Here is a 26,305-nt window from a genome sequence, read left to right on the forward strand (position 1 = left end):
AAGTCTACTCCTAATTTGTTAATCAATTGTCTTCGTTGTTAGTATGTTCTCTTTTAGGATTATTATTGGTATATGAAAAAACTTACATAAAGGAACAACAGTGGTCTATCAGGATAAAGTATTTTTTTAAATAAAACGATTTTTTTTGTAAAATATAATGTAAAATATAGGTGTTCATTTTTGCGAAAGGTACTGAAAATCCCGACAATATAAATTATTTATTTGAAAAAAACTAACGTTTTATGTCATAGCCTTGGCCTTTCACACCACCGTCGTCGAACGTAGTGTTAGTTACTATATTTTCAGTTTCATATTAAGAATATTTTACCATTAGATCGTTTGACCCTTTTCTCCTTTATTTTTCATAACTTAAATGTCATAATGTATTTTATACTGTTTTTCAGGATTTAATAAAACATTTCACAAAATGTGTAATTTTAAATGTCTTTTTTGGTGAACTTTAAGGACGGTCTGGTAAAACACAAGCCCTGACAAAGGTCATATTGTTTCAAACTAGAATGTTTTTGCCTTTTGATGTGTGTGAGCGCGGCCCTTGTCCTCACGGATCGGTAGACATAACCAACATAATCCTATATACTCTGAAACATATAAAAGCGATATTTTAGGGATGGCTGTCAGTCGTCGTATTTTTAAGTTATTGGCACGAATCTTTCTTATCTGCCTTAAAACCATTTCTCGCGATAATATTTTATTTAGAATAGACCGCCTAAAAATGCTTTATTGAAATAAAAGAGCGGTGGGATATAGGTGATATTGACCGTTTGGCCATCGTAGCATCCCTATAGCTAATCTCTATTACTCTGAATATCCAAAGAGTTGCTTTAGGCCGGGGACCGAATTTTCGTCCTTTGTATATGGATCATAATTGAGCCTCCGAACGTAAACTAATCTAGGAGAAACCGTTTCTTCGCTACACCGAGAAAAGGGATTTAAATCTTTGTGCCTGGATATATTCCAGTTAGGAATATAAACCGGTTTAGAGTGATAACCCCTATTTCCTTATTTGTTAACACGAGCAAATAAATTTTCAATTCAATACGGTTTATTTTAATACAGTTGTGTAAACACAAGCTTGAATTTTTTAAGCTTTGACATATATCTAACAATAAAACACTGAAAACTTTTGTTTTCAATATTTCCACAAAATTTATTATAGTTTAATGTCATTACAGCTGTTTCGACAGAGTGCCTTTCTCAAGTGATGGGTTTTTAAAATGCGTCTACACATCAGTGTTGACAAAAATTTGCCAAAAATTGTGTTAAACATTTTCATTTTGGTAGTTTCTAAAGGTAATAAAAATACATTAAAGAAAAAGGTTATTTTATTCAACTTAACTTGTCAATTCAAAAAACATGCAACAAAATATATCGGAATGGGACGTTTCATCGCCGCCGGTTCATCACCGCTGTTTCGATGACGCCGGTTCATCGCCAGTCCATTTCATCGCCGTCCTTTTCATCGCCAACGCCACTTAGTCAGTTGATTTTGTATTATGGGAGACGACACGACGTTAAATTCAGTTCAAAAGTTATGACAATTAAAAAGATAAAAAATATTATATGTATTTACTGTTCTACTTCCCCTAAATTTTTGTACAGTTTAAGAAACAGTTTCTCTTGGTTGGAAATGTTGACCGTGAAATTTAAAAGATTATCATTATAATATATTTTGTATTATAAAAGTTTAAAAGTCTATTAAAAGATTAAGTATGGCAACGGGAATGGTCATATCTCGCATTTCCTAGGATTCCTAATACTAAAAATAAATAATAAATGTAACCGTCGAAAATTCGGAAATATATCAGTTAGCGATTAAATGACTGGCGATGAATCGGCCGGCGATGAATCGGTCGGCGATGAATCGGCCGGCGATGAACTGGCGGCATCGAAACGGCGGCGATGAACTGGCGGCGATGAAACGTCCTAGACCCAAATATATTATGTAGTATCAAATACTATAATAAAACTAGTTTACATAAATACAATTTCGTCATTCTCATCTTGTGAAATTGAAGAGTTTATGTGATTAAAATAATTTATCATTTTTTATTATGTGTTATGTCCCAATTATCGACATAATTCCCACAGGCATTCATCTAAAATTATGGCAAAATTATCAATTATATTAAAAAATATTTATTATGAGAATACCATAAAAGTTAATTTAGAATTTGATAATAATTATGTACAAATAGGCAATATTGCTACAAGTTAAAGTCTCTAACTGAATAGGTTGAGGAGTGGGGAGCTGTTGGTCTCAAAGTAGTCATTCAGAATATTATATCTGTATTTTTTAATTTATTAATTTCCATAAAGAAAACGAATGGAATACCGAACGAACTGCTGAAATACGGCGGTCAGAAACTCACTAATAATTGTCTCACAACATTGTTTAACAAAATCTTAGACAGAGCAGAGATACTTAGAGCAGAGAGAATTGTATTCCTCTTTTAGTTCGTTTTTTCTATCTTCCTTTGTTTAATTTCTCTTTTTTGTACAATCTTGTCCCAAGTATCCTTTGAAATCCATCGTTTATTGTTCCTGAGTTTTTTGCCAAGGACGCATTCGGCTGTATCTTTGATGGCTGCTTTTAAGTTTGTCCAGGATTCGTCGATATTTTCGTTAACTACTTCTTTTCTTCCTATATTGTTATCGAATTCATCCTGGTATCTTTTTCTTGTTTCTTCATTGTCAAGCCATTGCGTGTTGTATCTGATCCTATTGCTATCCTTGTGCTTCTTTTTGGCAGTTAGTTTAATTTTCAGTTTTGCTCGTACTAGTGTGTGGTCTGTTGATGCATCTGCTCCCCTCTGCATTCTTACATCTAACAATGAGCTTCTCCATCTTTTTGCTATACAAATATGATCGATCTGATTTTGTGTCTTTCCGTCAGGGGATGTCCATGTTGTTTTGTGTATTCTCTTATGGGAGAAAAGGCTTCCGCCTATAACAAACCCGTTCTGCTATGGCTTTACCAAAGGTTCTGCCAGTTTGACCTATGTTTTTAAACACTCACATGTCAGTTTGTATACACCAGTCCATAATTGCTTTCTCTTTTGGCTCTTATTGTTCTTAATGTATTTGCCTAAGTTCTTGTTAGTTCTGAAAGCTGATATTTTTGCTTTGTTTATTATGTGCTTGACTATTTTTGTTGATATCTTGCCTGTATATAATATAATAGAGCAGATAGAGCAGAATGTACTGGGTTTTTTTCTGTGGTAGTGTGAAGACTAATTTCAGGCCTTTGTTTGCAGTGATTGATTTAAAATTTTGTTCAATGTTTGTTCGCTATACCTAGAGTTGCACAAGTTTGACTTGAATGTTTGAATTTGACTTGAGTTTGACTTAATATCAAGTCAAACTCAAGTCAATCCTTCTGACAAATAATTCAAGTCAAGTCAAACTGGTCAATCGTACAGGTTTGAAAATTCAAACTGTTTGTCAAACTAGTTTGAAAGAGTTTGAAAAATAATTTATTTCGTAGATATAATTTTTTAACAATCCACGAGGAAAAATAAGATTCCTGTGGCTGGCTGTATACCATAAATCACAAAAATACAGGATCCTTCGTAAAAGGTATATTTAAAAGACCCTAATAAGGGTTGCATCACAAAACAAAACATTTTCGGATTAACAAGTAATCCATCATCAGTGTTAAGCCAATAACATGCATGCGTGAGCCACCAAAAAGTTATGGGTAAACACCTTTAAAAGGTATAAGATCTTATATTATACTACATATTATGTTTAAAATAGTTAGATGTTGCAAATATTCCTGGATATTACCCAGGGCAACACAGGACTCTAACCCACGTGGATGTGATATGAAAGGGATGAACCTCACATATTAAAAATTGAGTGCCAACTATATCTTTAAAGGGTTTTTACCCATAACTTTTTGGTGGCTCACGCATGCATGTTATTGGCTTAACACTGATGATGGATTACTTGTTAATCCGAAAACGTTTTGTTTTGTGATGTAACCATTATTAGGGTCTTTTAAATATACCTTTTACAAAGGATCCTGTATTTTATTTTTTTAAATTTTTTTATATACTTTTTTGTTGAGATAGACATGTCAGTTGCCAATTAAGATCAGAAATTTAATAATACATTGAGTGCCACATAAATAATCCTTTAGATCCAATAATTTTAGTATTTGTTTACCTCTACTCATTTTTAAAAATCATGTACAATAGAACACTGACACTTTCACAGTAAACTATTTTTTAGCACGCACAACAAAATTAAATAAAAAAATACTAAATGAACTGTTTTTGGTTTAAATGGGATCTAGCTATTTTTATAATTTTCTGCTTTTATAACCGATAACAATAAACATCGGCACCGTCTTCAACGACAGAACGAAAGTCATAAAAAAAGGTTTAGGAAAGTTTAAAAGGAAGAAAACAAAGAACCTCAAAAATCTGTTTCTGTACCAACCCCTTTTTAAGGATGTTAATTCCTTGAAATTTTATGATCAAATTTGGATTATCTAAATTTTTTCAATACAAACGCCCTAGAATCTCATAACATGTGGTGTGTACTAAAAGTATAAGTCAAGCTGCGTAAGTGAAAGCAGAAGGTACTAACAGTAGAAGTTGACCTGTACCATTACAAAGCAGACTTTTGAAATTAAAAGTTGTACTGTTGGAATAAAATCAATATTTATACATGAAAAACAGGCTATTGATTTATACTCTTAGTACAGAAATGATAAACATTCAAAATTCAAAATATAGAAGAATCCCGAAAGGTCCATTTTATGACTTATAATATATTCTTAGTACATAGCACGTTAGACACAATAAAAAGATTTTATAAAGATTATTTGTATTTTTCAATTTAATTACATATATATAAACACAACCTTTTCACTTTAAAAAAATTCCAAAAATTCCATCATTTTTGACGGAAACTTCAAAATTTATGTGTACATTAATGAGGACAAAACTGTTATTCTGGCCAAACGCTTAGTTTAGCATAAACAGACCAAAGTCGGCGCTTAGTCTACAATTGCGAAACTGTTATGAATGGCAGTTATCGATATATGGCAGTTATGAATGGTAGTTATGAATGGCAGTTAAGAATGGCAGTTATGAATATAGTCTTGTTATGCAAAACTAAAAACCCTTAATAGACAGAATTTCGCTTGGTTTATTTTTGTTTTTCTTAGTAACCGTTAACGTGACAATAAGAGGGATTTTTCCAAGATAGTTTTAGCTATGTGTCACCAGAATCCGCTGTTATCTCGATTCGAAACAAATGGCGCTTGGTCGAGTTATGCATAACGCTGTCCTTTTAAAGAATTAGTTCACTGTTTGTGATTTTATAACGCTGTTCTTTATTTTTACATAATAGAAATATGTATGCACTTTGCAATTTTCATTGTTTTGAAATCACCTGCCGCAACATCAAATAGATCAGTATATTTATTTTTCTTAATTAATACTGCTTCGACTACAGATTGTTTCTCTTAATTTTTGCAGTGGGAATACCTTCAATATCAGACTCAATTTGTTCTGGTGCTTATTCTGAACCGAAAAATATCCACATTCAGATATTATCTCTTAAAGCCACACACTTCAAAACGAACGTAATAAACAAGCCAAACATGGACGTCTAAATATGAACTACAAACTAATTTGCGGAGTAGCAGAACACCGATTCAGACCTATCCAAATAAGTCACAACAAAATCCGTACGCTCTCGATTAGAATTGGAAATAAACACGTTGCCAGTATGACGTTCAAACTTCAAACTGTTTAAAGAAGTTTGTTTTCAAGTCAAACCTAAAGATATCGAAATCAAGTCAAGTCAAACTTTTTTACAAAAAAAGTTTGATTTTCAAGTCAAGTCAAGTTTGTTGAATAAAATCAAACTAGTTTGACTTGATGCATCTCTAGTTATACCCATTGTTTACTGCTATTCAATTCTATCTCAAAGTTATTTTTTATATGGGAATTTCTGTCAATTTATCTAACACGTTATATTAGGCTGCTAATTTATGTTATGTGGGATGGTATGATGAATTGTATATGGTTGTGTCAGTATGGGTAGGTTTATGAAATACGGAGAACTCATGTTTGTTTTGAAATCTGGTAATTTTTAAATATAGAATGTTTATTTACTCATACTCTTCTGCTTCTATGGTAAATTCAATATTATTATGAAGTAAATTGATGTATGATGAAAAATGGTCAAGTTGCGTGCTAGAGATAAAAAAAATTAGATGAAGTTAGTTTTCAATCCTAATAGCAAAATTAATAATATTGAAAATATTAAAAATATTACTAAAAGATTTTTAAATTGAAAACTTATTGGTACATTTCCCTGGTGACACCTCCAAGGCTTCTACAATTTGCAAGCCAAATTTTCAATTGCTAGATGACGCTAGTCACCTAATAACTTCACTTCGGTTGCAATGGGTGGGAAAAACTCTCGACGCTAGTCAATTAGGGTATGGAGAACAGTGCCTACGTTCTTTCCGATGAGACTCCAATAAGAGCCGAAAATCGCGATTCAGAGGACTGGACTGCGCTCCGTATTCTAATTGAAAAGTAAGATTGTTTTGCCTTCGCATTGCAACTGAATAAAAATGGTATACATTTTTATAAAAAAAATTCTTGTGAATGCAATGAATTTTACTCGTCTTCTCCACCGTCTCTATCAGATAATGATAACTCTGGAAATCGATCTACATCTATGCTTACTAATGTATTGTTTGAACGATCACTAAGTGACACAATAATGAGTGTTTTAATGAGTCTTACTTGAAACCGAAATTTACAATAATGCGCTTAATGAATTTTACCGTAAATTATCTCAGCAATTAAAAGGCTCTAAGCCCTTGGTGACTTTTCCACTTCTGGGCGGTACCAATTTGAGTACAAATTGATGAAAATGTCAAAATCTCAAAAAAGTGCACCTAGCGAGTTTTACCTCTAATAGAACGACATATTCCTAATCAATCTTATCGCGAAGGTAAATAGGCCTATGTCTAGCCTAAGGAAGACAAATAAAAAAAAACTTTAAATTGAAATCTGAATTATATGAAGTTTATATGTTTTTTAAAATAAATAATAGAGTTTATGACTGTCTGAATACCAAATAAATTTTAGGATATTGTAACTGAGTTTGACTAAGTAGTTGAACAAACTGGTAAAATTTATAAAAATTACATATTGTTTGTTATGCTTTTATTGAATCCCATCAATGCCAACATAACCACTTTATGTGAATTCATTGATCTGTATCTCGTAGTTTGGTTGTCGAACATCGAGAGTATACTCAAAGTTTCATCGTACAAAAGCACTGAAAGAAGTTAGGAAATAGAGTTTTAACTTTATACGGAGTCTCTGCACCAAGAATGGAAACTTGAAATCAGATACATCCAACTTTTTCAAACTAAATTCAAATTTAAACATGTTAAGACCGTTGAAAATTTGTAAAGGAAAATTATATTTTTCGTGTTTTTAAGGTATATATTATATAGTAGTAGCGAAGTAGTAGTCAAGTGGACAGTGGAAATGGATGGAATCCTTTTCACACTGTGACAAGTGAAGGTTTCAGTCAAAAATTTGGAGAAATGAAAGCCAGATGTTTATAATATTCGATATAATTAGCGGACACGTTTCATTCTAGGTTTTCAGAACATCATCAGTCCTAGTATCTAGAAGAGATAATTGCCTTTAGAAGGGCATAATTGAAGACAAGAGAGCCAGAAAGTAACTGGGCATCTCGCTGAATTTAAGTTGATTCAAAAATTGGAAAAAAATTTCACGTGAAGTATATAATGTTAAGATGTTAAAGCAACAGATCTAGAAGAGACTGGACCATCAGTTTACAAATTCACAGAATAAACAGGTGAATTGATCATTACAAGCATAGCAGGAAAAAACTTCTTTATAGAAAGTGAATAAATTCGGTTCAATGTAAAAAACTGCCACATAGTTTTTCTGATATATAACATTGACGTAGATTATGCAGTTTGCACTTTGTAAAACTTCATGGAAGTGAATATAATTCATTTTAAAACGGGCAGTGACACAACATCACATGAAAAATAAACAGCCAACCTGTAGAAAAAACACAGTTAAACAATTGAGGTACTGAGTACTGAGTGTAAAAGCACTGTTATAGCAATTAATAATACTGCTGTTGACTAACGGGATGACAGTTAGTCATCGTCAAGTTTTAAAAAACTTATTTATAACACATAATATACAGGGTGTCCCGAAAAATAGTGCGTTCCTTTAAGGTATGGATAGAATACACAATTTCGAACAAAAAAGTCCTGTACCATTTTTTTCTAAAGTTAAACGTTTCCAAAATAAAGATTACATTGTTTTCCATATATTTGTATTTTAATATTTAGGAAATAAAGTAATCTGGCAACATCGTACGCACTACCGAATAATAACAGATAATAAGAACTCGTTTGTGATTTACAGTATTTAAAATAATCCAACCTAATAGTACTTATGTATTTACTATTTTGTTTACTACAATTTTTTTTGGAATGTATTGAAATACCTATTGCATAATTTTAAACGAATTGTACATCTTTTAACATAAAAACACATTTTTTAACTAGACTAGTATTATGTATTTAATAAGCTTTAAATGTGTTAAATGCTGAGGGCTTTAACTGAGTTACATAGTTTACAGTGGAAATTAAATTCACCAGATAACGAATCAGTCCCTAATTTGTTTACTTGTGAACTAAAATAATTAAGTTGTACTTACTGGGATATAATTATTATACCTACTAATAAATGTTCAAAGTAACCCACTTTCATGAACACACGCGACGAGAAATACCGGTAAAACATTTTGAAAGAAATTACAGTATGTCTATCCATTACTCCATTTAGTGATCTGGCATAAATAATCAACATAACATAATAGGTACTCAAGAACACACGATTTGAAAACATTTTCGGCACTGACAATAAACAGAATTCTACCAAACTATCTGTTTACTAAACACATGGGACTTTCTACGTTTAAATTTTCGTACCTCACATAGTTGCCAGAGTTAAATTTGCATACCAAAATGTATTTTAATTTTTTGGTCAAACGGTTGCATTTAGAAAAAAATGTTATAAGAGTTTTTTGTTCTACATGGTGCCCTCTGCCTAGAACTTTAAGGAACGCACTATTTTCCGGGACACCCTGTATTATTTAAAAATTAAACACAACAGGTAACTGTCAGCCATTTTCACGAAGCCGATCGGCGAATGCCGACTAGAGACACAGGCACGTTGTCAACCAGTAGACAGGCGCAATCAATTTAAAAAGGAAATGTCTAAGCAACCACAGGAACGCAACGTAATAACAAAATCAATAATAAATCAATAAAAAATAACGTACACCACTAGAATTTTATTTTATTTTATTTAAAATTTTATTGTGATATAAAAAAACTAAGAGAAGAGATAAAACAAAATAATGAAGAAATAAATAATATAAACCTAGAAATCAAAAAAATGAAAAATGAATGGACTAAGATTGCATGTAAGATTGGAATCAGAACATGCTTAACAGAACTAGGAAACGGAGAAGAAAAACAGCCATTCTACGAAATAGGAACAATCTAAATAATGTTGAACCCAAGAAAATATGGATAACAGAGTACCTTACAAAAAGAGAGAGAGAAAAAATGAAATCTCTAAGATACAAAGCAAGGGAGATGAGAGATAAAGGAAAAACCGTGAAAATTGGGTACAACAAAATTACAGTGGATGGTAAGGAATGGAGATGGAACTACAATGAGGACAAAGTAGTGGAGGTAGCCAGTAGGGTGCATCGAAAAAGGCGAAAATTTTTTTTTCTGCGATGGAAAAGTAGTACCTCTCAAAAGTTGCCCAATCAACTGTTAAGTATTTTGGTAAAATTTTTTCGAAATTGGAAAATATCTTCTGACCCCCTAAGACAGTTAAGTATTTTGAAAAAATGTTAACAGACGAAAAAAATTTTTTTTGCGATGGAAAAGTAATACCTCACAAAAGTTGCCCAATCAACAGTATTTTGGTAAAATTTTTTCGAAATTGGAAAATATCTTTTGCCCCCCCCCCCACCGAGACAGTTAAAAATTTTGAAAAAATGTTAACAGACGAAAAGAAATTTTATTTCGAAACGAAAATGTAATAGCTCACAAAAGTTGCCTAACATACTATTTAGTATTTTAGTAAAATTGCGTTGAAATAAAAAAATAGTTTCTGCCCCCCCACGGCAACTAAAAATTAGAAAAAATACATTAATATGCGAATTTCTTCTGTAAGGAAAATGTAATACCGTATAGAAGTTGAATAAATAAATTCGGTTTAAATTGGAAAATATTTTCTGGTTTCACAAGGCAATTAAAAATTTTACTTAAGAAGTATACTCAAACATTCTTTTTATAACAAAATAGGCTTAATCTTATCCGTCACTCAAGTTTTTTAATACTAAAATAAATATAAAGCAAAGTACAAAATTAGGTATATAAATATTACAAAAAAAATATGGTAAAAGCATTCTATTCGAAGATGTTTTCCGATTTAGCAAACCCTCCGTTAGGCGCGTGGTCTACAATCGTAGACCACTCTCCTTTAAGTGGTCGCCAATTGCATAAAACTGCACATACGCCCCTATCCCGCTTAGTAGCTGTCACTAATACTTCCAACTTACTCTTCAGTTTGCTAAACGCCGCCGATCTGTTTGCATTATTTTTTTAACATTATTCAAAGAGCACTGGTCTACAACCGTAGACCACGCGACTAAGCGCGTTCCAGTTTGTAGTTGTATATATAAAGCTAATATGTAGCCTGCTGTGTATATAAAGCTAATAACATAAATGAAAATGTTTCAAGAAGCGACTTCATTGAAAACTTAGCATGGGAACTAATCAAACAGCAAATTGATTATGGATCAACTATGCCTTCCCTGCTAAGAGAACTTACACGACGAGCTCGCGTACTGCTCGGAGTTCAAGAAGTCGTACCCCCTTCCCCTAATATTCCAACAAATTACGTGGGACGAAGTTGTATTTGTGCATGAATTTGCAATATGTCAACAAGAAGGGCATGCCAAAGATGTGACACATTTGCATTTAAGGATCATTTTGGGGATATTTGCACTGAATGTTTGACGGACTAAAGTTGTGCCACTTTGACCATTTAATAGTTTTGTTCTTTTTTACTTTTTAGTTCTATTCTTTATTATTTATCCCTATTGGTCATTCTATAAGTTCAAAGATAAAAAATATTTTGTGTTTTTTACTAAATTGAGCTTATTTTTGTGACCATTTTCATTTACTTGCGAATAAAGACCCAAAAAATCATGACTTGGTTTTTAATTTTACCACTGTCAAAATGAGAAAAGCCAAGGAAAAAAACATATCTAATATCAAAGTGCGAACATAAATAAACATGTTATTAACCACTAATTTGTTAATTTTGCCAAAATCCGGTATTATACGACAAAAAACTATTGGTCTACGATCGTAGACCACGCGCCTAAGCTTGTCAGCAATAACGACGCGCCTAACGTAGGGTTAAAGTGAGGCATAGTTTTTCTGGAATCAATTCGAATTTTTATAAATTCATCCCTCGAATATGCTCCACAAACTGATAGAGAAGCTTGTGTCACAAGCTTGACACATCGTTCTACTGTTTGTGGCAGTGATATTTCTCAATATCAATGTTAAAAGGGTCTAAGTTAGGATTCTTAATAAAATCTCGCAGATTGTTACTCGAAAATCTAGAGAATATGAATATAGGTGGTTCTGTAAGGTGATATTCTTGTTAGTTAATTAACTCAAAGTAGTCGTTTGAATCAAAATTTTTATAGGAGAAAGTTTGAAGACCCTCACGTTTTTTGATTTGGTCACTGGCAAACTTCTTTTGAAGTACCCCTGTCCAAGGGGTAGATCATTTGAATGTCGCAGACATACAAACCACTGAAGCGGTTTTTAAAGATGTTCTCCTAACAGCCGTATTACATCACCCTTAACGCCAGTATTTACGACTGCTTCGTCACATGCAGTAGCTGGATTTGATACTTTCTGATATACCAGACAGCAGATAGATTGGACAGATGAGTGCATTGTTCCATTGTTGCGGCATTTCCTCTTTTTGCCAGACTGTTAATATTAGTCGGAAAATTTTTTCTTGCATCTTTTCTCCTCCTGCTTTAAAAATCTCTGCCGGAATTCCGCTTTCTCCTGCGCTTTTGTTATTTTTTTGCTTCAATATTGCTTCTTTTACTTCTTGTAGTGTAGGTTCTTCTTCATGTTGTTGTTCTGTGTTATCCTGTTCATGTTGTTTTATTTCCTGGGGTTCTGCTTGTTTATTTGTATTTAATAGTTCTTCAAAATACTCCACCCATCTGTTCAATTTTTCTGTTGTTTCTCCTAAAAGCACACCGTCTTTACCTCTACAATAACTTGTTTTACTCTTTGCAGTTCCTCGGGATTTTTTTACTTCTTGGTAGAAATGTCTTATTTCCTTGTTTATGTATGATTCTTCTATTGTTTTCAACTGTTTGTCAAGATGTTCTCTTTTCTTTTTTCTGCAGATTTGCTTTACTTCTCTTCTTGCCATTTTATATTTTTCTATAGTATCCTGTGTATTATTTTTGTCTTTTTCTATTTTTGCTTTATTTCTACGTATCAATGCTATTTTACAATCCTCGTCAAACCAGTCTCTTCGTTTCTCTGCTTGTACTTTTCCTAGACATAGTTCCGTTGCTTCTGTCATCGCTATCTGTATATTCCTCCATTCTTCATCAATATCTTCTGCGGTGGGGTAACGAAGTCTTTTATTTATCTCTGCCACAAATTTGTTTGCCGTTTTTTCTTCTTTAAGTAATTCTATCCTGTATGTTAATCTTTCTTTTGCTGTTCTTGGGTTTCTTGGCAGCTGTTGTTTAAGTTTGGCTATCGTTAGAGTATGGTCGCTATTGGTATCTGCCCCTCTGTAGCTTCTGGAATCGGCAATTGCTCTGATATGTTTACTTTCTATTAATACGTGGTCTATCTGGTTTTTTTGTCCTTCCATCTGGAAATATCCAAGTTATCTTATGAATATCCTTATGGTCAAATCTTGTGCTTACAATTTTCATTTTATTTTCTGTTGCAAATTCAATTAATTTTTTTCCATTTTCATTTGATTCCTTATGCAAACTTTTTCCACCCGTTATACTTCTGTAAATCTCTTCTCTTCCTATTTTGGCATTCATATCTCCTACGATTATCTTTATGTCATATTTCTGAATTTTATCCATCAAATTACTTAGCTTCTCATAGAACTCTGTCTTGGTTTCTAGGTCTTTTTCTTCAGTGGAGGCATGTGCATTAATGATGCTAATTTTTCTGTACTTTCCTCTTATTGTTAAATAACATATTCTATCTGATATTGCTTGGAAGTCTATAACTAATTTACTTATTTTTTCTGTCACCATAAATCCAACTCCAAAATATCTGTTTGTCCCGCCACTCTTAAAAAAGGTTCTTTTTCCTATTTTGACTATTTCAGTTCCCAACTGTTTTGTATCTTGTAAGGCCAGGATGTCTACTTTGTAATTCTCCATAATATTATCTAAATTTTTTAAGGCACCCTCTTCGTACGTACTTCGTACATTCCAGGTTCCAATTTTTATTATTTCCTCAGGTTTTTCCTTATTTGTATCGTTTTTTTCCTCATTTTCCAAAGCGGGTTCCATTAGCAGGTTTAGCAAATATTATTCAGGCGAATATATCAATAAAATATTATTTAAAATGATTTAAAAATACAGTTTTATTCATGAAAGAATCTTACCGAATTACACTCGAGGGCAATACTGATTTGTATTGCCCTCTTGACAATTTGATATAATTTTCAAATGTTCACTCGGGATACAAACTGGTAATTTTAGAGAACCAGTGATAATTTTTATAATTATTTTGTACTACTGTAAAAGTCAGCATTTAAATGATCTATAATGACATAACCTTTCACTCAATCTTTACTTACACATCTATTTACCTACACTTAAATTATTACTCTTAGTGTGAATATTATAAATAAACAGTTAAAAAAACAAGTTTATCATTTATTAACTTAACAACAAGTAATCTTTTAAATTTTTTTTTGATAATTGTTTTTGTATTTATTTCAAGCTATTTACGTAATTATTTTTGTTTTGACATCGGTTTATGAAATTAGAAATTCAAAAATACTCTCTAAAACACGAAATACAATACAACCCTATGTAGCTATAAGAACTGAAATTGCGTTATCTTGTTTCACTCATTGTACGCATTTTAGAATTAAATTAGAGATCAAAGAATTTTTTTCTTTTGCAGAATATCCGTTATATTCCGAGTTCGTTCAGCTAAGGCTGTTAAGATCACGGATACGAATCTGCTGAAGAGGCTGGGCGTAATACTGACAATTTTTACCGCTTTCCTGATAATTCGCACCCTGGTTGCGCCCCCTGTCGTCATCGTAGGAAGGACCGCCGATGATCTTAAGGCCTATCTCTGTAGGACGGATTGGTGGGATCACTTGTTCTCGACATGTAAGTTTGGCATTACTTTTTTATACTGTATCGATGTTTCCGAGGGAAAAATTTATCTTTGTACTTTTTTAGATGCTTAAAAATTTTCTCATTATATGGAAAAATGAAATTATTAGATAATACACACCGTGCAACCTTGTATAGACCAGGGCGCATCTGTAAAAATATTAGTATGTATATACATTTGGATATTGAGAGGTGACTCATATTTTTTTGCAGAAATTGCTTAAAAACAACCCATAAAATAATATTTGGGATATCCTTCCACTCAAAAATGTGCGGAACATTGTTTAAATAATCAAAATGCCAAAAAATGAAGGAAAAATTCGATTTTTTTTTTTGGTTTGTTGATAATAACTTTAAAACTGTTCATTTCCGAGAAAAGTTGCACTAACATAAAAGTTGCGCAATTAAATTTCCTACAATATTACATTAGTTAAAAATCTTAAAAATTGTCAACCTTGTTGCAAAATAGCAATAATTGCGATAAAACCATAAAAAATAAATATTCGCATTTTACGTTTTTCAACCATTTATGCTACACTTCAGGATTTCACCCTGAAAAACTATATGATATAATAAAAGAATACTGTAAATTTAATTAAGATCGATTCAGTAGATTGTGCAAAATAAATTTTGTAATCCAGCTTTCGCAAAAGAACTCATTTTTTCAAAATGTCGCAGAACTGAAAATAAAGCAGAGAGCAAGTTTAATTTTTTTCTGCATATAGAGGAATACTGTACCTTTGATTTTCATTTTGCAAAATTAAAATGGGTTCAGGGCGTCAGGAATTTTTTTAAATAAACATTAATTTTCGGTGCTACGCGCAGGACAGCTGATATGTTTGCTCGGATTGGGCATTCTAATGACCTTTGATATTGATCGAAAAATTTTAATTTTTAGTTCACTTCGATATAAATAAATAAATTTGTTTATTGCAAAATAAAAACACACACTCTGTCCTTCGAAATAACAGTTTTTTTAGCAAAAACTTTCTTTGTCTATATATTTTAACTTAGAGAATAAAAGTTTATTATTTTTAAACATATGCAATTGTTTAAACAATATATCACAAAAAATAATCAAATTAGTTTAATTTTTATGAAATTAAATATTAACATATACCAAAATATAGAGTAAGAAAATAATATATTAGATATAGATTGGCAGAAATTTTGGTGGAGATCAACTTGTGTGAATCGAACACCGCTGTCCTGCGCGTAGCACCAAAAATTAATGTTTATTTAAAAAAATTCCTGATGCCGTGGTAGTTAACCGATTTTAATTTTGCAAATTGCAAATCAAAGGTACAGTATTGTTCTATATGCAAAAAAAAAATTCAACGTGCTATCTGCTTGTATAGACACACCGTGCAACCTTGTATAGACCAGGGCGCATCTGTAAAAATATAAGTATGTATATACATTTGGATATTGAGAGGTGACTCATATTTTTTTGCAGAAATTGCTTAAAAACAACCCATAAAATAATATTTGGGATATCCTTCCACTCAAAAATGTCCGGATCATTGTTTAAATAATCAAAATGCCAAAAAATGAAGGAAAAATTCGATTTTTTTCTTAGTTTGTTGATTATAACTTTAAAACTGTCCATTTTCGAGAAAAGTTGCACTAACATAAAAGTTGCGCAATTAAATTTCCTGCAATATAGCATTAGTTAAAATTTTTTAAAATTGTCAACCTTGTTGCAAAATAGCAATAATTGCGAAAAAATCATAAAAAATAAATCTTCGCATTTTACGTTTTTCAACCATTTATGCTACACTTCAGGATTTCACCCTGAAAAACTATATGATGTAATACAAGAATACTGTAAATTTAATTAAGATCGGTTCAATAGATTTTGCAAAATAAATTTTGTAATCCAGCTTTCGCAAAAAGAACTCATTTTTTCAAAATGTCGCAGAACTGAAAATAAAGCAGAGAGCAAGTTTAATTTTTTTCTGCTTATAGAGGAATACTGTACGTTTGATTTGCATTTTGCAAAATTAAAATGGGTTAACTATCAAGGCGTCAGGAATTTTTTTAAATAAACATTAATTTTCGGTAATACGCGCAGGACAGCTGATAAGTTTGCTCGGATTGGGCATTCCAATGACCTTCGATATTGATCGAAAAATTTTAATTTTTAGTAAATTTCGATATAAATAAATAAATTTGTTTATTGCAAAATAAAAACACACACTCTGTCCTTCGAAATAACAGTTTTTCTAGCAAAAACTTTCTTTGTTTATATATTTTAACTTAGAGAATAAAAGTTTATTATTTTTAAACATATGCAATTGTTTAAACAATATATCACAAAAAATAATCAAATTAGTTTGATTTTTGTGGAATTAAATATTAAAATACACCAAAATATAGAGTAAGAAAATAATATATTAAATATAGACTGGCAGAAATTTTGGTGGAGATCAACTTGTGTGAATCGAACACCGCTGTCCTGCGCGTAACACCAAAAATTAAAGTTTATTTAAAAAAATTCCTGATGCCGTGGTAGTTAACCAATTTTAATTTTGCAACTTGCAAATCAAAGGTACAGTATTCTTCTATATGTAAAAAAATTCAACGTGCTATCTGCTTTATTTTCAGTCCTGCAAAATTTTGAAACAATGAATTTTTTTGCGAAAGCTGGCTTACAAAATTTATTTTGCAAAATATGTCGAACCGATCTTAATGAAATTTACAGGATTGTTTTATTATATCATGGAGTTTCCTTTGGTAAAACATGAAGGTTCTATGTGTAGCAGAAATTGTTGAAAAACGTAAAAGGCAAATACTTGTTTTTTATGGATTTTTCGCAATTATTGCTACTTTGCAACAAGAGTGACAATTTTTAAAATATTTAGCCAATTTTATGTTGTAGGAAATTTAGTTACGCAACTTTTATATCAGTACAAATTTTCTCGGAAATGAACACTTTTAAAGTTATAATCAAAAAACTAAGAAAAAAATCGAATTTTTCCTTCATTTTTTGACATTTTGATTATTTAAACAATTTTCCGGACCTTTTTGAGAGGGACGATAACTCAATTATTATTATATGAGTTAATTCCAAGCAATTTCTGTAAAAAAATATGAGTCACCTCTCAACGTCCATCTCAAAACAGATGCGCCCTGGACTAGTAGTGTTTATTTTGGAAATTGATGAAAGTGTTTCACTTAATACTTTTAGTATAAAAAGTGTAAGATGGTTTAGTCCAGTCGTCAGGACCTCTAAAAATCATACCAATAAGCTGAATTTTACTGAGAATGTCAACTTTCGGTCAAAAAAGAGGTAAAAAATTTTACCACTTCTCCCTATAATATGCTTTTTAAAATTGGAGAGTGAAGTTGTCGTACACAATTTTTGCATTTTGCCTCAAGTAAATTCCATAAAGCAATTAAATAAATAAACGTTGTCCATAAAGCAGTTAAAATGGTGTCCATAAAGCAGCTACCCAGATAGCACAAGTACGTTTTATGGACATCCAATGGACGTACATCTGTGTACATTGGAACGTCCAATGGACGTCCCGCTAAGGTACAATGGACATCCGATGGACGTCCAACGAACGTCCAGAGTTCACAAAATTGGACGTCCATAGAACGTCCGCTACAAACGTACAGTATACGTTGTTGAAGCTTTCAGTGTATATTTTATGTACATTCAATGTACATCCGATGTACATTCAATGTACGTCTTATGGACATTTTTGTAGGGCCCTTTTCAGAAAGCAATCTAGTGTCCATAATTTTTTGAATACATACATAGCAAAAAGTCTTTAGGCATAGGAAATAGTTCCTATAATACTAAACTTACACTTTAAAATATTACACAAAATACCTTTCTTATTTATCTTTATTACAACTTTATTATGTATACTTTATTATAGGAACTTATATTAGTGCACGACATTATATTAGTGCACTTATATTAGTGCACGACTGCACTTGCACGATAAACAGCAAACACAAAGATATCACAGGGAGTATTATATTGTATGTAATAACTTAATAAAGACAAAATTCAGATAATGGCGCCCTATGATGCATGCGCATTAAAAGAGGTTTATTTCTGTTCTGTTCCTTCCAAACATTATTTCTTAGAACTAGAGTCAGTACGGTTGTATATTGCAAGCGGGTTTGCCATTCTGTGAATTATCATAAATAAATGCTCCTTCAGTATTCCACAACAATTACAGCGATAATCCCCTAAAAGTACCTGCCTAGTACTACCTTTTACGACCGATAGCGTGAAGAGCGACAACGTTGTCAAGAAGATTCTTATTTAGTTTGGCAGGAAATTTAACAGTTATTTAACAAAATGCACATTTAAGATTTAAATTGGTAGTGTCTAATTATTGTAAGTTCTATAATTACCGATGCGCGATGTAGCTCCGTTATTCTGAAAAAGTTTACCATCGTTTTATCATCATCTAATATTATATAGGTTTAATTAAAATAATTTTAGTGGTTCAGTGTTTTAATTCGATGATGAAAAAATATGTGACTCCATTTATTAGAAGCTTCTTGTATTGTACTAATAATATTGCTTTGATTAAAACAAGAAGCTATATATAATTACTCATAATAATAGTCGCATTTTGTGTAAAATCTCCATGGACCACAAATGGATGTCCAATGTACGTTGAAATCAAACGTCCAATGGACGTCGCGTAATGGACGTACATAGTACGTCCAGTTTTGGTCCATGGACGTTTGGACTTTAAATGTACGTTATATGGACGTCCATCGGACGTTGTGTGCTATATGGGTAATGGTGTCCATAAAGCTGTTAAATAAATAACGTTGCGCGGTTTTTGCCATTTTTACGATTCCCATGAGATCAATAAAATTTATTGCTTCCATTGACGAGTCACCATGGAATATCTATTGTTAGAGCTTATTCTATACAAAACCTATGACATGAAATTTTGATTTTGATTTATAGAAACAAATATGAGACAAATATTTGAATTATGCATAGAAAACGCTGAATTTTAAGTTTCACATTACAAGCGGTCTAAAACGTTTAAAACTAATTTTTTCACATAATAAGTACATTTTTCGAAATTACACAACTTCAGCTACAAATTTCACTCAATGCCTCTTTCGAGGAGGCATTTTCTGTGATGTGAGATCATTTATAATGGCAAAGTATAAACTTTTTCCTGGCGTTTTCCTGGCATATTCAAATACTTATTGCCAAAACTCAAAATGAAAATTTCATGTTACAGGTTTTCAAAACTAAGCTCTAGCAATGTAAATGTCATAGTGAACGGTCCTTGGAAGTACATAATAAATTTTGATTTAATCATAGTAAGAAAAATGGCAAAAATTGCTACACTTTTCGATATTGTGAAATATAAATGTAAAAATTCACAAGGAAAAAGTTTTCCTGTGGTTGGCTGAATACCATGTAATACAAAAGAAAACAGTAAAATCCTGTATAAAAGGTATATGTATTTAAAAACCCTCAAAAGGGCCACATCAAAATCACATAACTAGTTTTCGACTGGTTTACCAGTCATCATCATTGCTTACGTGCAATGTACATGCTAACCACCAAGATAGTATTTAACAAAAATATGTGGGTCAAAACCCAGTAAAAAAAGTCCGTCAAGGAAACATTGGTTTAAAAATCTACATTAAGTATGGATGTTTAAAATATTTAGCTAATCTGCCCTAGGTAACATCTGAGCTGTGGATTTGTCTTGTTTACATGTTGAAAGTATGACGGCAAGTCACTTCTTTTTTTTTAATTATAAATGTATTTTACTCTTGAGAGAACTTCATATTTTTTGACATACCTCGTACACTTTTGATAAAATTTGATATGTGATAATTGCATTTTAGGTTTTAGACTATGCAGAGTAGTTAATGAAGAATAACATTTTTTCTTAAAGCTGATAATATAAAAGTTTTCCATATGGTTGAAAGTTATGCAGACACACTGTATATATTGTCATTATATACATTTACCTAAAATGCAAAGAACATTATTTATCTTAGTAATTAAAGCAATAGTGGCTTCCGTGAGGGTTGGGTAAACGCACTACTGAAGCCAGGAAAGTAAAAACTTCATAAAAGCCTGCTCGAAAATAGCTTGAGTGTAAAGGATCAGCGTTTTATCTTAACCACATGTTTTGCATTAACAGGAAACCGCGGGATCGATTTTAACGGATTTTCAGTTTATCAGGTATTTCAACTAAGTACTTTGTTTGAATGTGAGTTGTTTTTTGCAAAGGATAACTCACCAAATTCCATTTGAATTAGTTCGAATTATGAGTAGTGCTTATTTGCTAATGGCCTGTTTTAATTTATTATGGACCCTGGGATGCAATTTCTAAATGGACCACCGTCATTGATTTAATAGAAATGTTTAGTATTTGGTTTAATTAAGCTGCAACAATTTTTTGACTTTATTTTAGTACTTAACAATTAAGTTATTAAATTATTAAACTTAACAATTCTTAAGCCGAGTCCTCACTGGTAAAAAGTTGCGACACACCAGCTGTTAGTCGCAAATATTTGCGTGCTCGAGGTAAATTGTGCTAATGTGACGTGTTCGACGCATAAATTTTCGACGAACACAACGCATACGCTCCATCGGTTGTCGGTTTTCACTGTCCTCATTGGTAAATTTTTCATGCGTATTGAACTAATGGTTCGTCGCAAGAATTTCCGTCGCAAATTTTTACCAGAGAGAACGCGGCATTATATGTATAGAAATTATAGATGACGTACAATCTCTTAGAAAACACCTGAAATATATTTAAAATCACAGTAATCAAAGTTAGCGATAAAAATTTGAAGAAAAGTAAAAATGAAATTTTGGGGGAACCAAATTAAATGACTCAAAACATTTTCTTCTTCTTTCTCTTCACAAACAATTCCGCAGTTCTCTTTATAAGCAACTTAAGTATATATTAGTACCTCTAGATGCTTTTACGTCCAACACACTATCAATAAGTACATTGTGAATTTTATTTATTTTTGTCTGACCAGCAGGTGATTGCCACTTGGCTTGATGGATATACACTAATCACAAAAAGTATCGCAGAATTTTTGAAACAGAAAAAAAAACATTTAAAGCACTCATGGGAGTGCCGACAGAAGTGAAAACTTCTTATATTATATAAATTACGAGCTCAATGCTTTTTGCCCATCCAAAAAGAAGTGCTATACCTATATTATATACGCGATTCGTACGTTATAAGCTACTTATGTATACATACACATGATGCTATAAATATGAAGATAATATATTGCGCATCCTGAAGGGAGGGGGAGTCGTGACGCAACTGGGGACCGGCACGTTCGTAATGGTTCGTAACGTCCGATTAGTTTGAATCGTTCGCGGTTGTAAGATAAGTGTATTTTGTATTTTAGGGAAGCCGACCCCGCATAGGGATAAAGGCAAAGATAATGATGATTCTATTTCCTTTTACTCTGTATACCCTGTATTCACACCCCGTATATTATATTTCTGCTACTTACATCAAATCATAATAAAATCCTTTTTGTTGGTATTTTATATTTTATCTTTGTAAAAGTGAGATGTCTTTTAAAAACAAATAACACAAAAAAGTCGTTTAATATTATTTTTCTAATTGAATAATTTCATGACAAAATGCATACAAATCCCATTTAACTTCAACAAGAATTTAAATTCAAATTGGTCTCCAGTTACGTCATCATGCGCAAACTTGGACGTATTTGGGATACGGGAAGATACTATCTGGTTATTTTTAGTATCATGTACATACACAAAATATAGGTACGTACGAAATTTAGTTCGGCAAGCGGTCGCAAACTCAATAATTTTCCCTATCTAAAAAGTGCCTAAAAAGTGCAAATCGCCCTAAAGAAGTTTTCACTTCAAAAATTTATTTCGTCGAAGCAATGACGGTCACGATGACGGTCGCTAATTCAATACTTTTTCTCCATCTAAAAAGGTCACAACATTCCTAAAGAAGTTTTCACTTCAAAAATGTATTTCGTTGAAGCAATAATGGTCGCTAATTTAATACTTTTTCCCCATCGAAAAAGTGCAAAACGTCTCTAAAGAAATTTTCACTTCAAAAATTTATTTTATCGAAGCGATGACGGTCGCTAATTCAATACTTTTTCCCCATCTAAAAAGGGCACAACGTCCCTAAAGAAGTTTTCATTTCAAAAATTATTTCGTCGAAGCAATGACGGTCGCGATGACGGTCGCTAATTCAATACTTTTTCCCCATCTAAAAAGGGCACAACGTCCCTAAAGAAGTTTTCACTTCAAAAATTTATTTCGTCGAAGCAATGACGGTCGCGATGACCGTCGCTAATTCAATACTTTTTCCCCATCTAAAAAGGGCGTAACGTCCCTAAAGAAGTTTTCACTTTAAAAATTTATTGTCGTCGAAGCAATGACGGTCGCGATGACGGTCGCTAATTCAATACTGTTTCCCCATCTAAAAAGGGCACAACGCACCAAAGAAGTTTTCAGTTCAAAAATTATTTCGTCGAAGCAATGACGGTCGCGATGACGTCAATACGGTCAATACTTTGTCTCCATTTAAGAAGGGCACAACGTTTCTACAGAAGTTTTCACTTCAAAAATTTGTTTCGCCGAAGCGATGACGGTTGCTAATTCAACACTTTTCCCCATCTAAAAAGTGCACAAGGTCTCTAAAGAAGTTGTCACTTCAAACATTTATTTCGTCGAAACAATGACGGTCGCGATGACGGTCGCTAATTTAATACCTTTTCCCCATCTAAAAGTGCTCAACGTCCCTAAAGAAGTTTTCATTTCAATAATATTACTATTATTATACATACACATAATAAATATACGTACAAAGTTTATTTCGCCGAAGAGATGACGGTCGCGATGACGGTCGCGAAATAAATCTTTTTCCCCATCTAAAAATAGGTTTTACATTTATTTTAAATTTAAATACTTCTATAGAATTTATGTATACATACACATAATATAGATACCTACAAAATTTATTTCGCCGAAGAGATTACGGTCGCGATGACGGTCGCGAAATAAATCCTTTTTCCCCATCCTAAAATAGGTTTTACATTTATTTTAAATTTAAATACTTCTATACAATTTATATACAGAATAAGCTAAATAAAAACGGAACATATGCAGTTAACACAGTGTATCGGAACTACTTTTGAAATAGTAGACCAATATAAAAGTTTGACACACATAAGTCATAGCAACTCAACTACCTGTCTCCTTTTAGGCTAAGGCTATGGCCAGACAAGCGACAATTTACAACGCCATAAGAGCAGTAAAATGAAGCGCGAAAATGGGTCCCGCGGTGAGTGTAGTGGATGGCTAGACTGAGGTGTAAAATATCGCGAAGCAATATCGAACGGGTCCATCTTCGGCGTCGTGTTGCAAACAAATGGACCTGGGTCCAAATTTGTATCTCATCTAGCCACAACCATGACCAAAACACTGTATTTACATCTTGCGACACGCTGTAATTTACATCCCCGTCTGGCCATGCTTTTTACCGCAGTTACTGCTGCTTCATTTTACTGCTGTTACAGCGCCGTAAGAGCAGTAAAATGAAGCGGCAGTAAAAAGCATGACCAGATGGGGATGTAAATTACGGCGTGTTGCGAGATGTAAATACAGTGTTTCGGTCGTTGTTGTGGTTAGATGAGCTACAAATTTGGACCCAGATCCTTCTTCCCAGGACCCATTTTCGCGCTTCATTTTACTGCTATTATGGCGCCGTAAATTGTCGCTTGTCTGGCCATAGCCTTAGCCTAAAAGGAGACAGGTAGTTGAGTTGCTATGATTTATGTTTGTCAAATTTTTGTATTGGTCGACTATTTCAAACGTAGTTCCGATAAACTGTATTAACTGCCTATGTTCCGTTTTTATTTGGTTTATTCTGTATACATACACACAATAAACCTGTATATGTACAAAATTTATTTCGCCGAAGCGATGACGGTCGCGATGATGGTTGCGAAATCAATCCTTTTCTCCCATCCTAAAATAAATTTACACTTATTTTAAATTTAAATACCTCTACACAATTTATATATACATACACATAATATCTAGCATTAGTCGAGGAAATGAAGCATTTTGGCTCGCAATTTTTTCGTCCAGCATGGATTTACTTGAAATTTTCACAGAAGGTAGGGAATACTCCAAGGATCATTTTCTATATCATGCCGCTGTACGCTAAAACCTTGGGGGTGGTTGCCACCCCATCTCGGGGGCGGAAATTTTTTATTACATTTTAACTATGTAAATCGATGTAAAAAGTGATTATAAGAAAACAATGTTTTTTACATTTTCTTCGTAAAACTAATATTGTTCGAGTTATTCGCGCTTGAAAGTAACACTTTTTTGATGAAAAAATCGAATTTTTTAGAGGGTTTTTTGAGAATACCTCAAAAAATATGCATTTAATCAAAAAAACTGTAGATATCAAGATTGTATCTTTTAGTAACACAAACCAAATTATTTTTCTGTAATATGGCTAAGACCAATACAAACCGAGATACGGCATGTTAAAAGTTAGCTTTTTTCGTCAAATGCATAATTTGAAATATTCAAAGTAAAATAACGGAAAAACTTTGCACTTTTTGAGGAAAACTTAAATTACCTTTTTTCAAGTATACAGTTAGGCCTTTCAAAAACAAATAATAAAAAGTTTCTAGTCTGAAAATTAAGCGACTTATGATAAAAAAAATGTCGGTACCTGCTTTTCTTTATGAAAAAATCAGTGAAAACAACCCCCTAACTACCCTTCTGATTAAAAATTGATCTTCACGTTTCTGTAATTCCTTTTAGATTTGTATTATCAATACACCCAAGAAGTTTGACTTATTTAAAAGGCCTGATTTTAGAAAAATTTGAGTTTAAAAAAAAATAATTTTTTGGAATTTCCCATTTTTCACCATTTACTTCAAAATATCTCCGAAAATACTGGAGATACGAAAAAAAAAAGGATAAAGTACCAAATTGTAGCATCTTTAATAGCTAAAAGTCTCTTGTACATAGATTTTCATTACAGTGAACAGTTAGCGAGATATAGCTGTTTAAAACCTCTATTTACGAGCAAACACCCCCTTATTCGAGCCCTTTAAACCCACCCTAATTAAAAACTGGGGGATCTTACGGAATTTAGTTTACACAGTCTTATAACTCTTCAAAAATCCTACAGTCATTTCTGAAAAATCTTTTCACCGTCAAAAATGAAGGAGCTATGTTTATAAAACAAATTTTTTTTTTCTAAAAATTCGGATAGTCCGCTTATGGATAATTTTCAATGTATGTATAATACCACAGAACCGGTTCGTATACTGGAAGATGACTAAAAAACTATTTGTATAGTATTTTTACTACAAAAACGATATTACCTAGGTCAAAATTTTTGACGTAAGAGAACTGTCAAAACATTAGAATGTGACTTTTGATTATTGCCATGTTTATTACAAACATGGCAATAATGAAAAGTCACATTCTAATATTTTGACAGTTCTCTTACGTGAAAAATTTTGACCTACGTAATATCGCTTTTGTAGTAAAAATACTATATTTTTTCATTTTTAACAGAAAAAAACATGTTTTTAGACGGTTTTTCAGAGATAACTCAAAAAGTAAGTATTTAATCAAAAAAGTATTCTTAGCAAAAATATAGCTTATAAAAAACTGAAAAAAATGGTGTATGCTTGAGGTCTGTAGACCCAGTAGAAACAGAGTTGTAGC

The 26,305-nt window shown here is 32.3% G+C and overlaps 1 protein-coding gene across 1 annotated transcript in view; it reads left to right on the forward strand.

Moving 5' to 3' along the window:
• LOC114324987 (probable G-protein coupled receptor CG31760) overlaps window positions 1-26,305 on the forward strand; it is a 1,828,242-nt gene that overhangs the window by 1,007,400 nt on the left and 794,537 nt on the right. Inside the window, exon 7 of the mRNA XM_050641487.1 lies at window positions 14,351-14,565. Within this exon, the coding sequence (XP_050497444.1) occupies window positions 14,351-14,565 (215 nt within the window). The remainder of the gene's footprint in view (window positions 1-14,350; window positions 14,566-26,305) is intronic.

This window comes from Diabrotica virgifera, chromosome 10 (assembly GCF_917563875.1).
Source record: "Diabrotica virgifera virgifera chromosome 10, PGI_DIABVI_V3a".
Lineage (NCBI taxonomy): Eukaryota > Metazoa > Arthropoda > Insecta > Coleoptera > Chrysomelidae > Diabrotica > Diabrotica virgifera.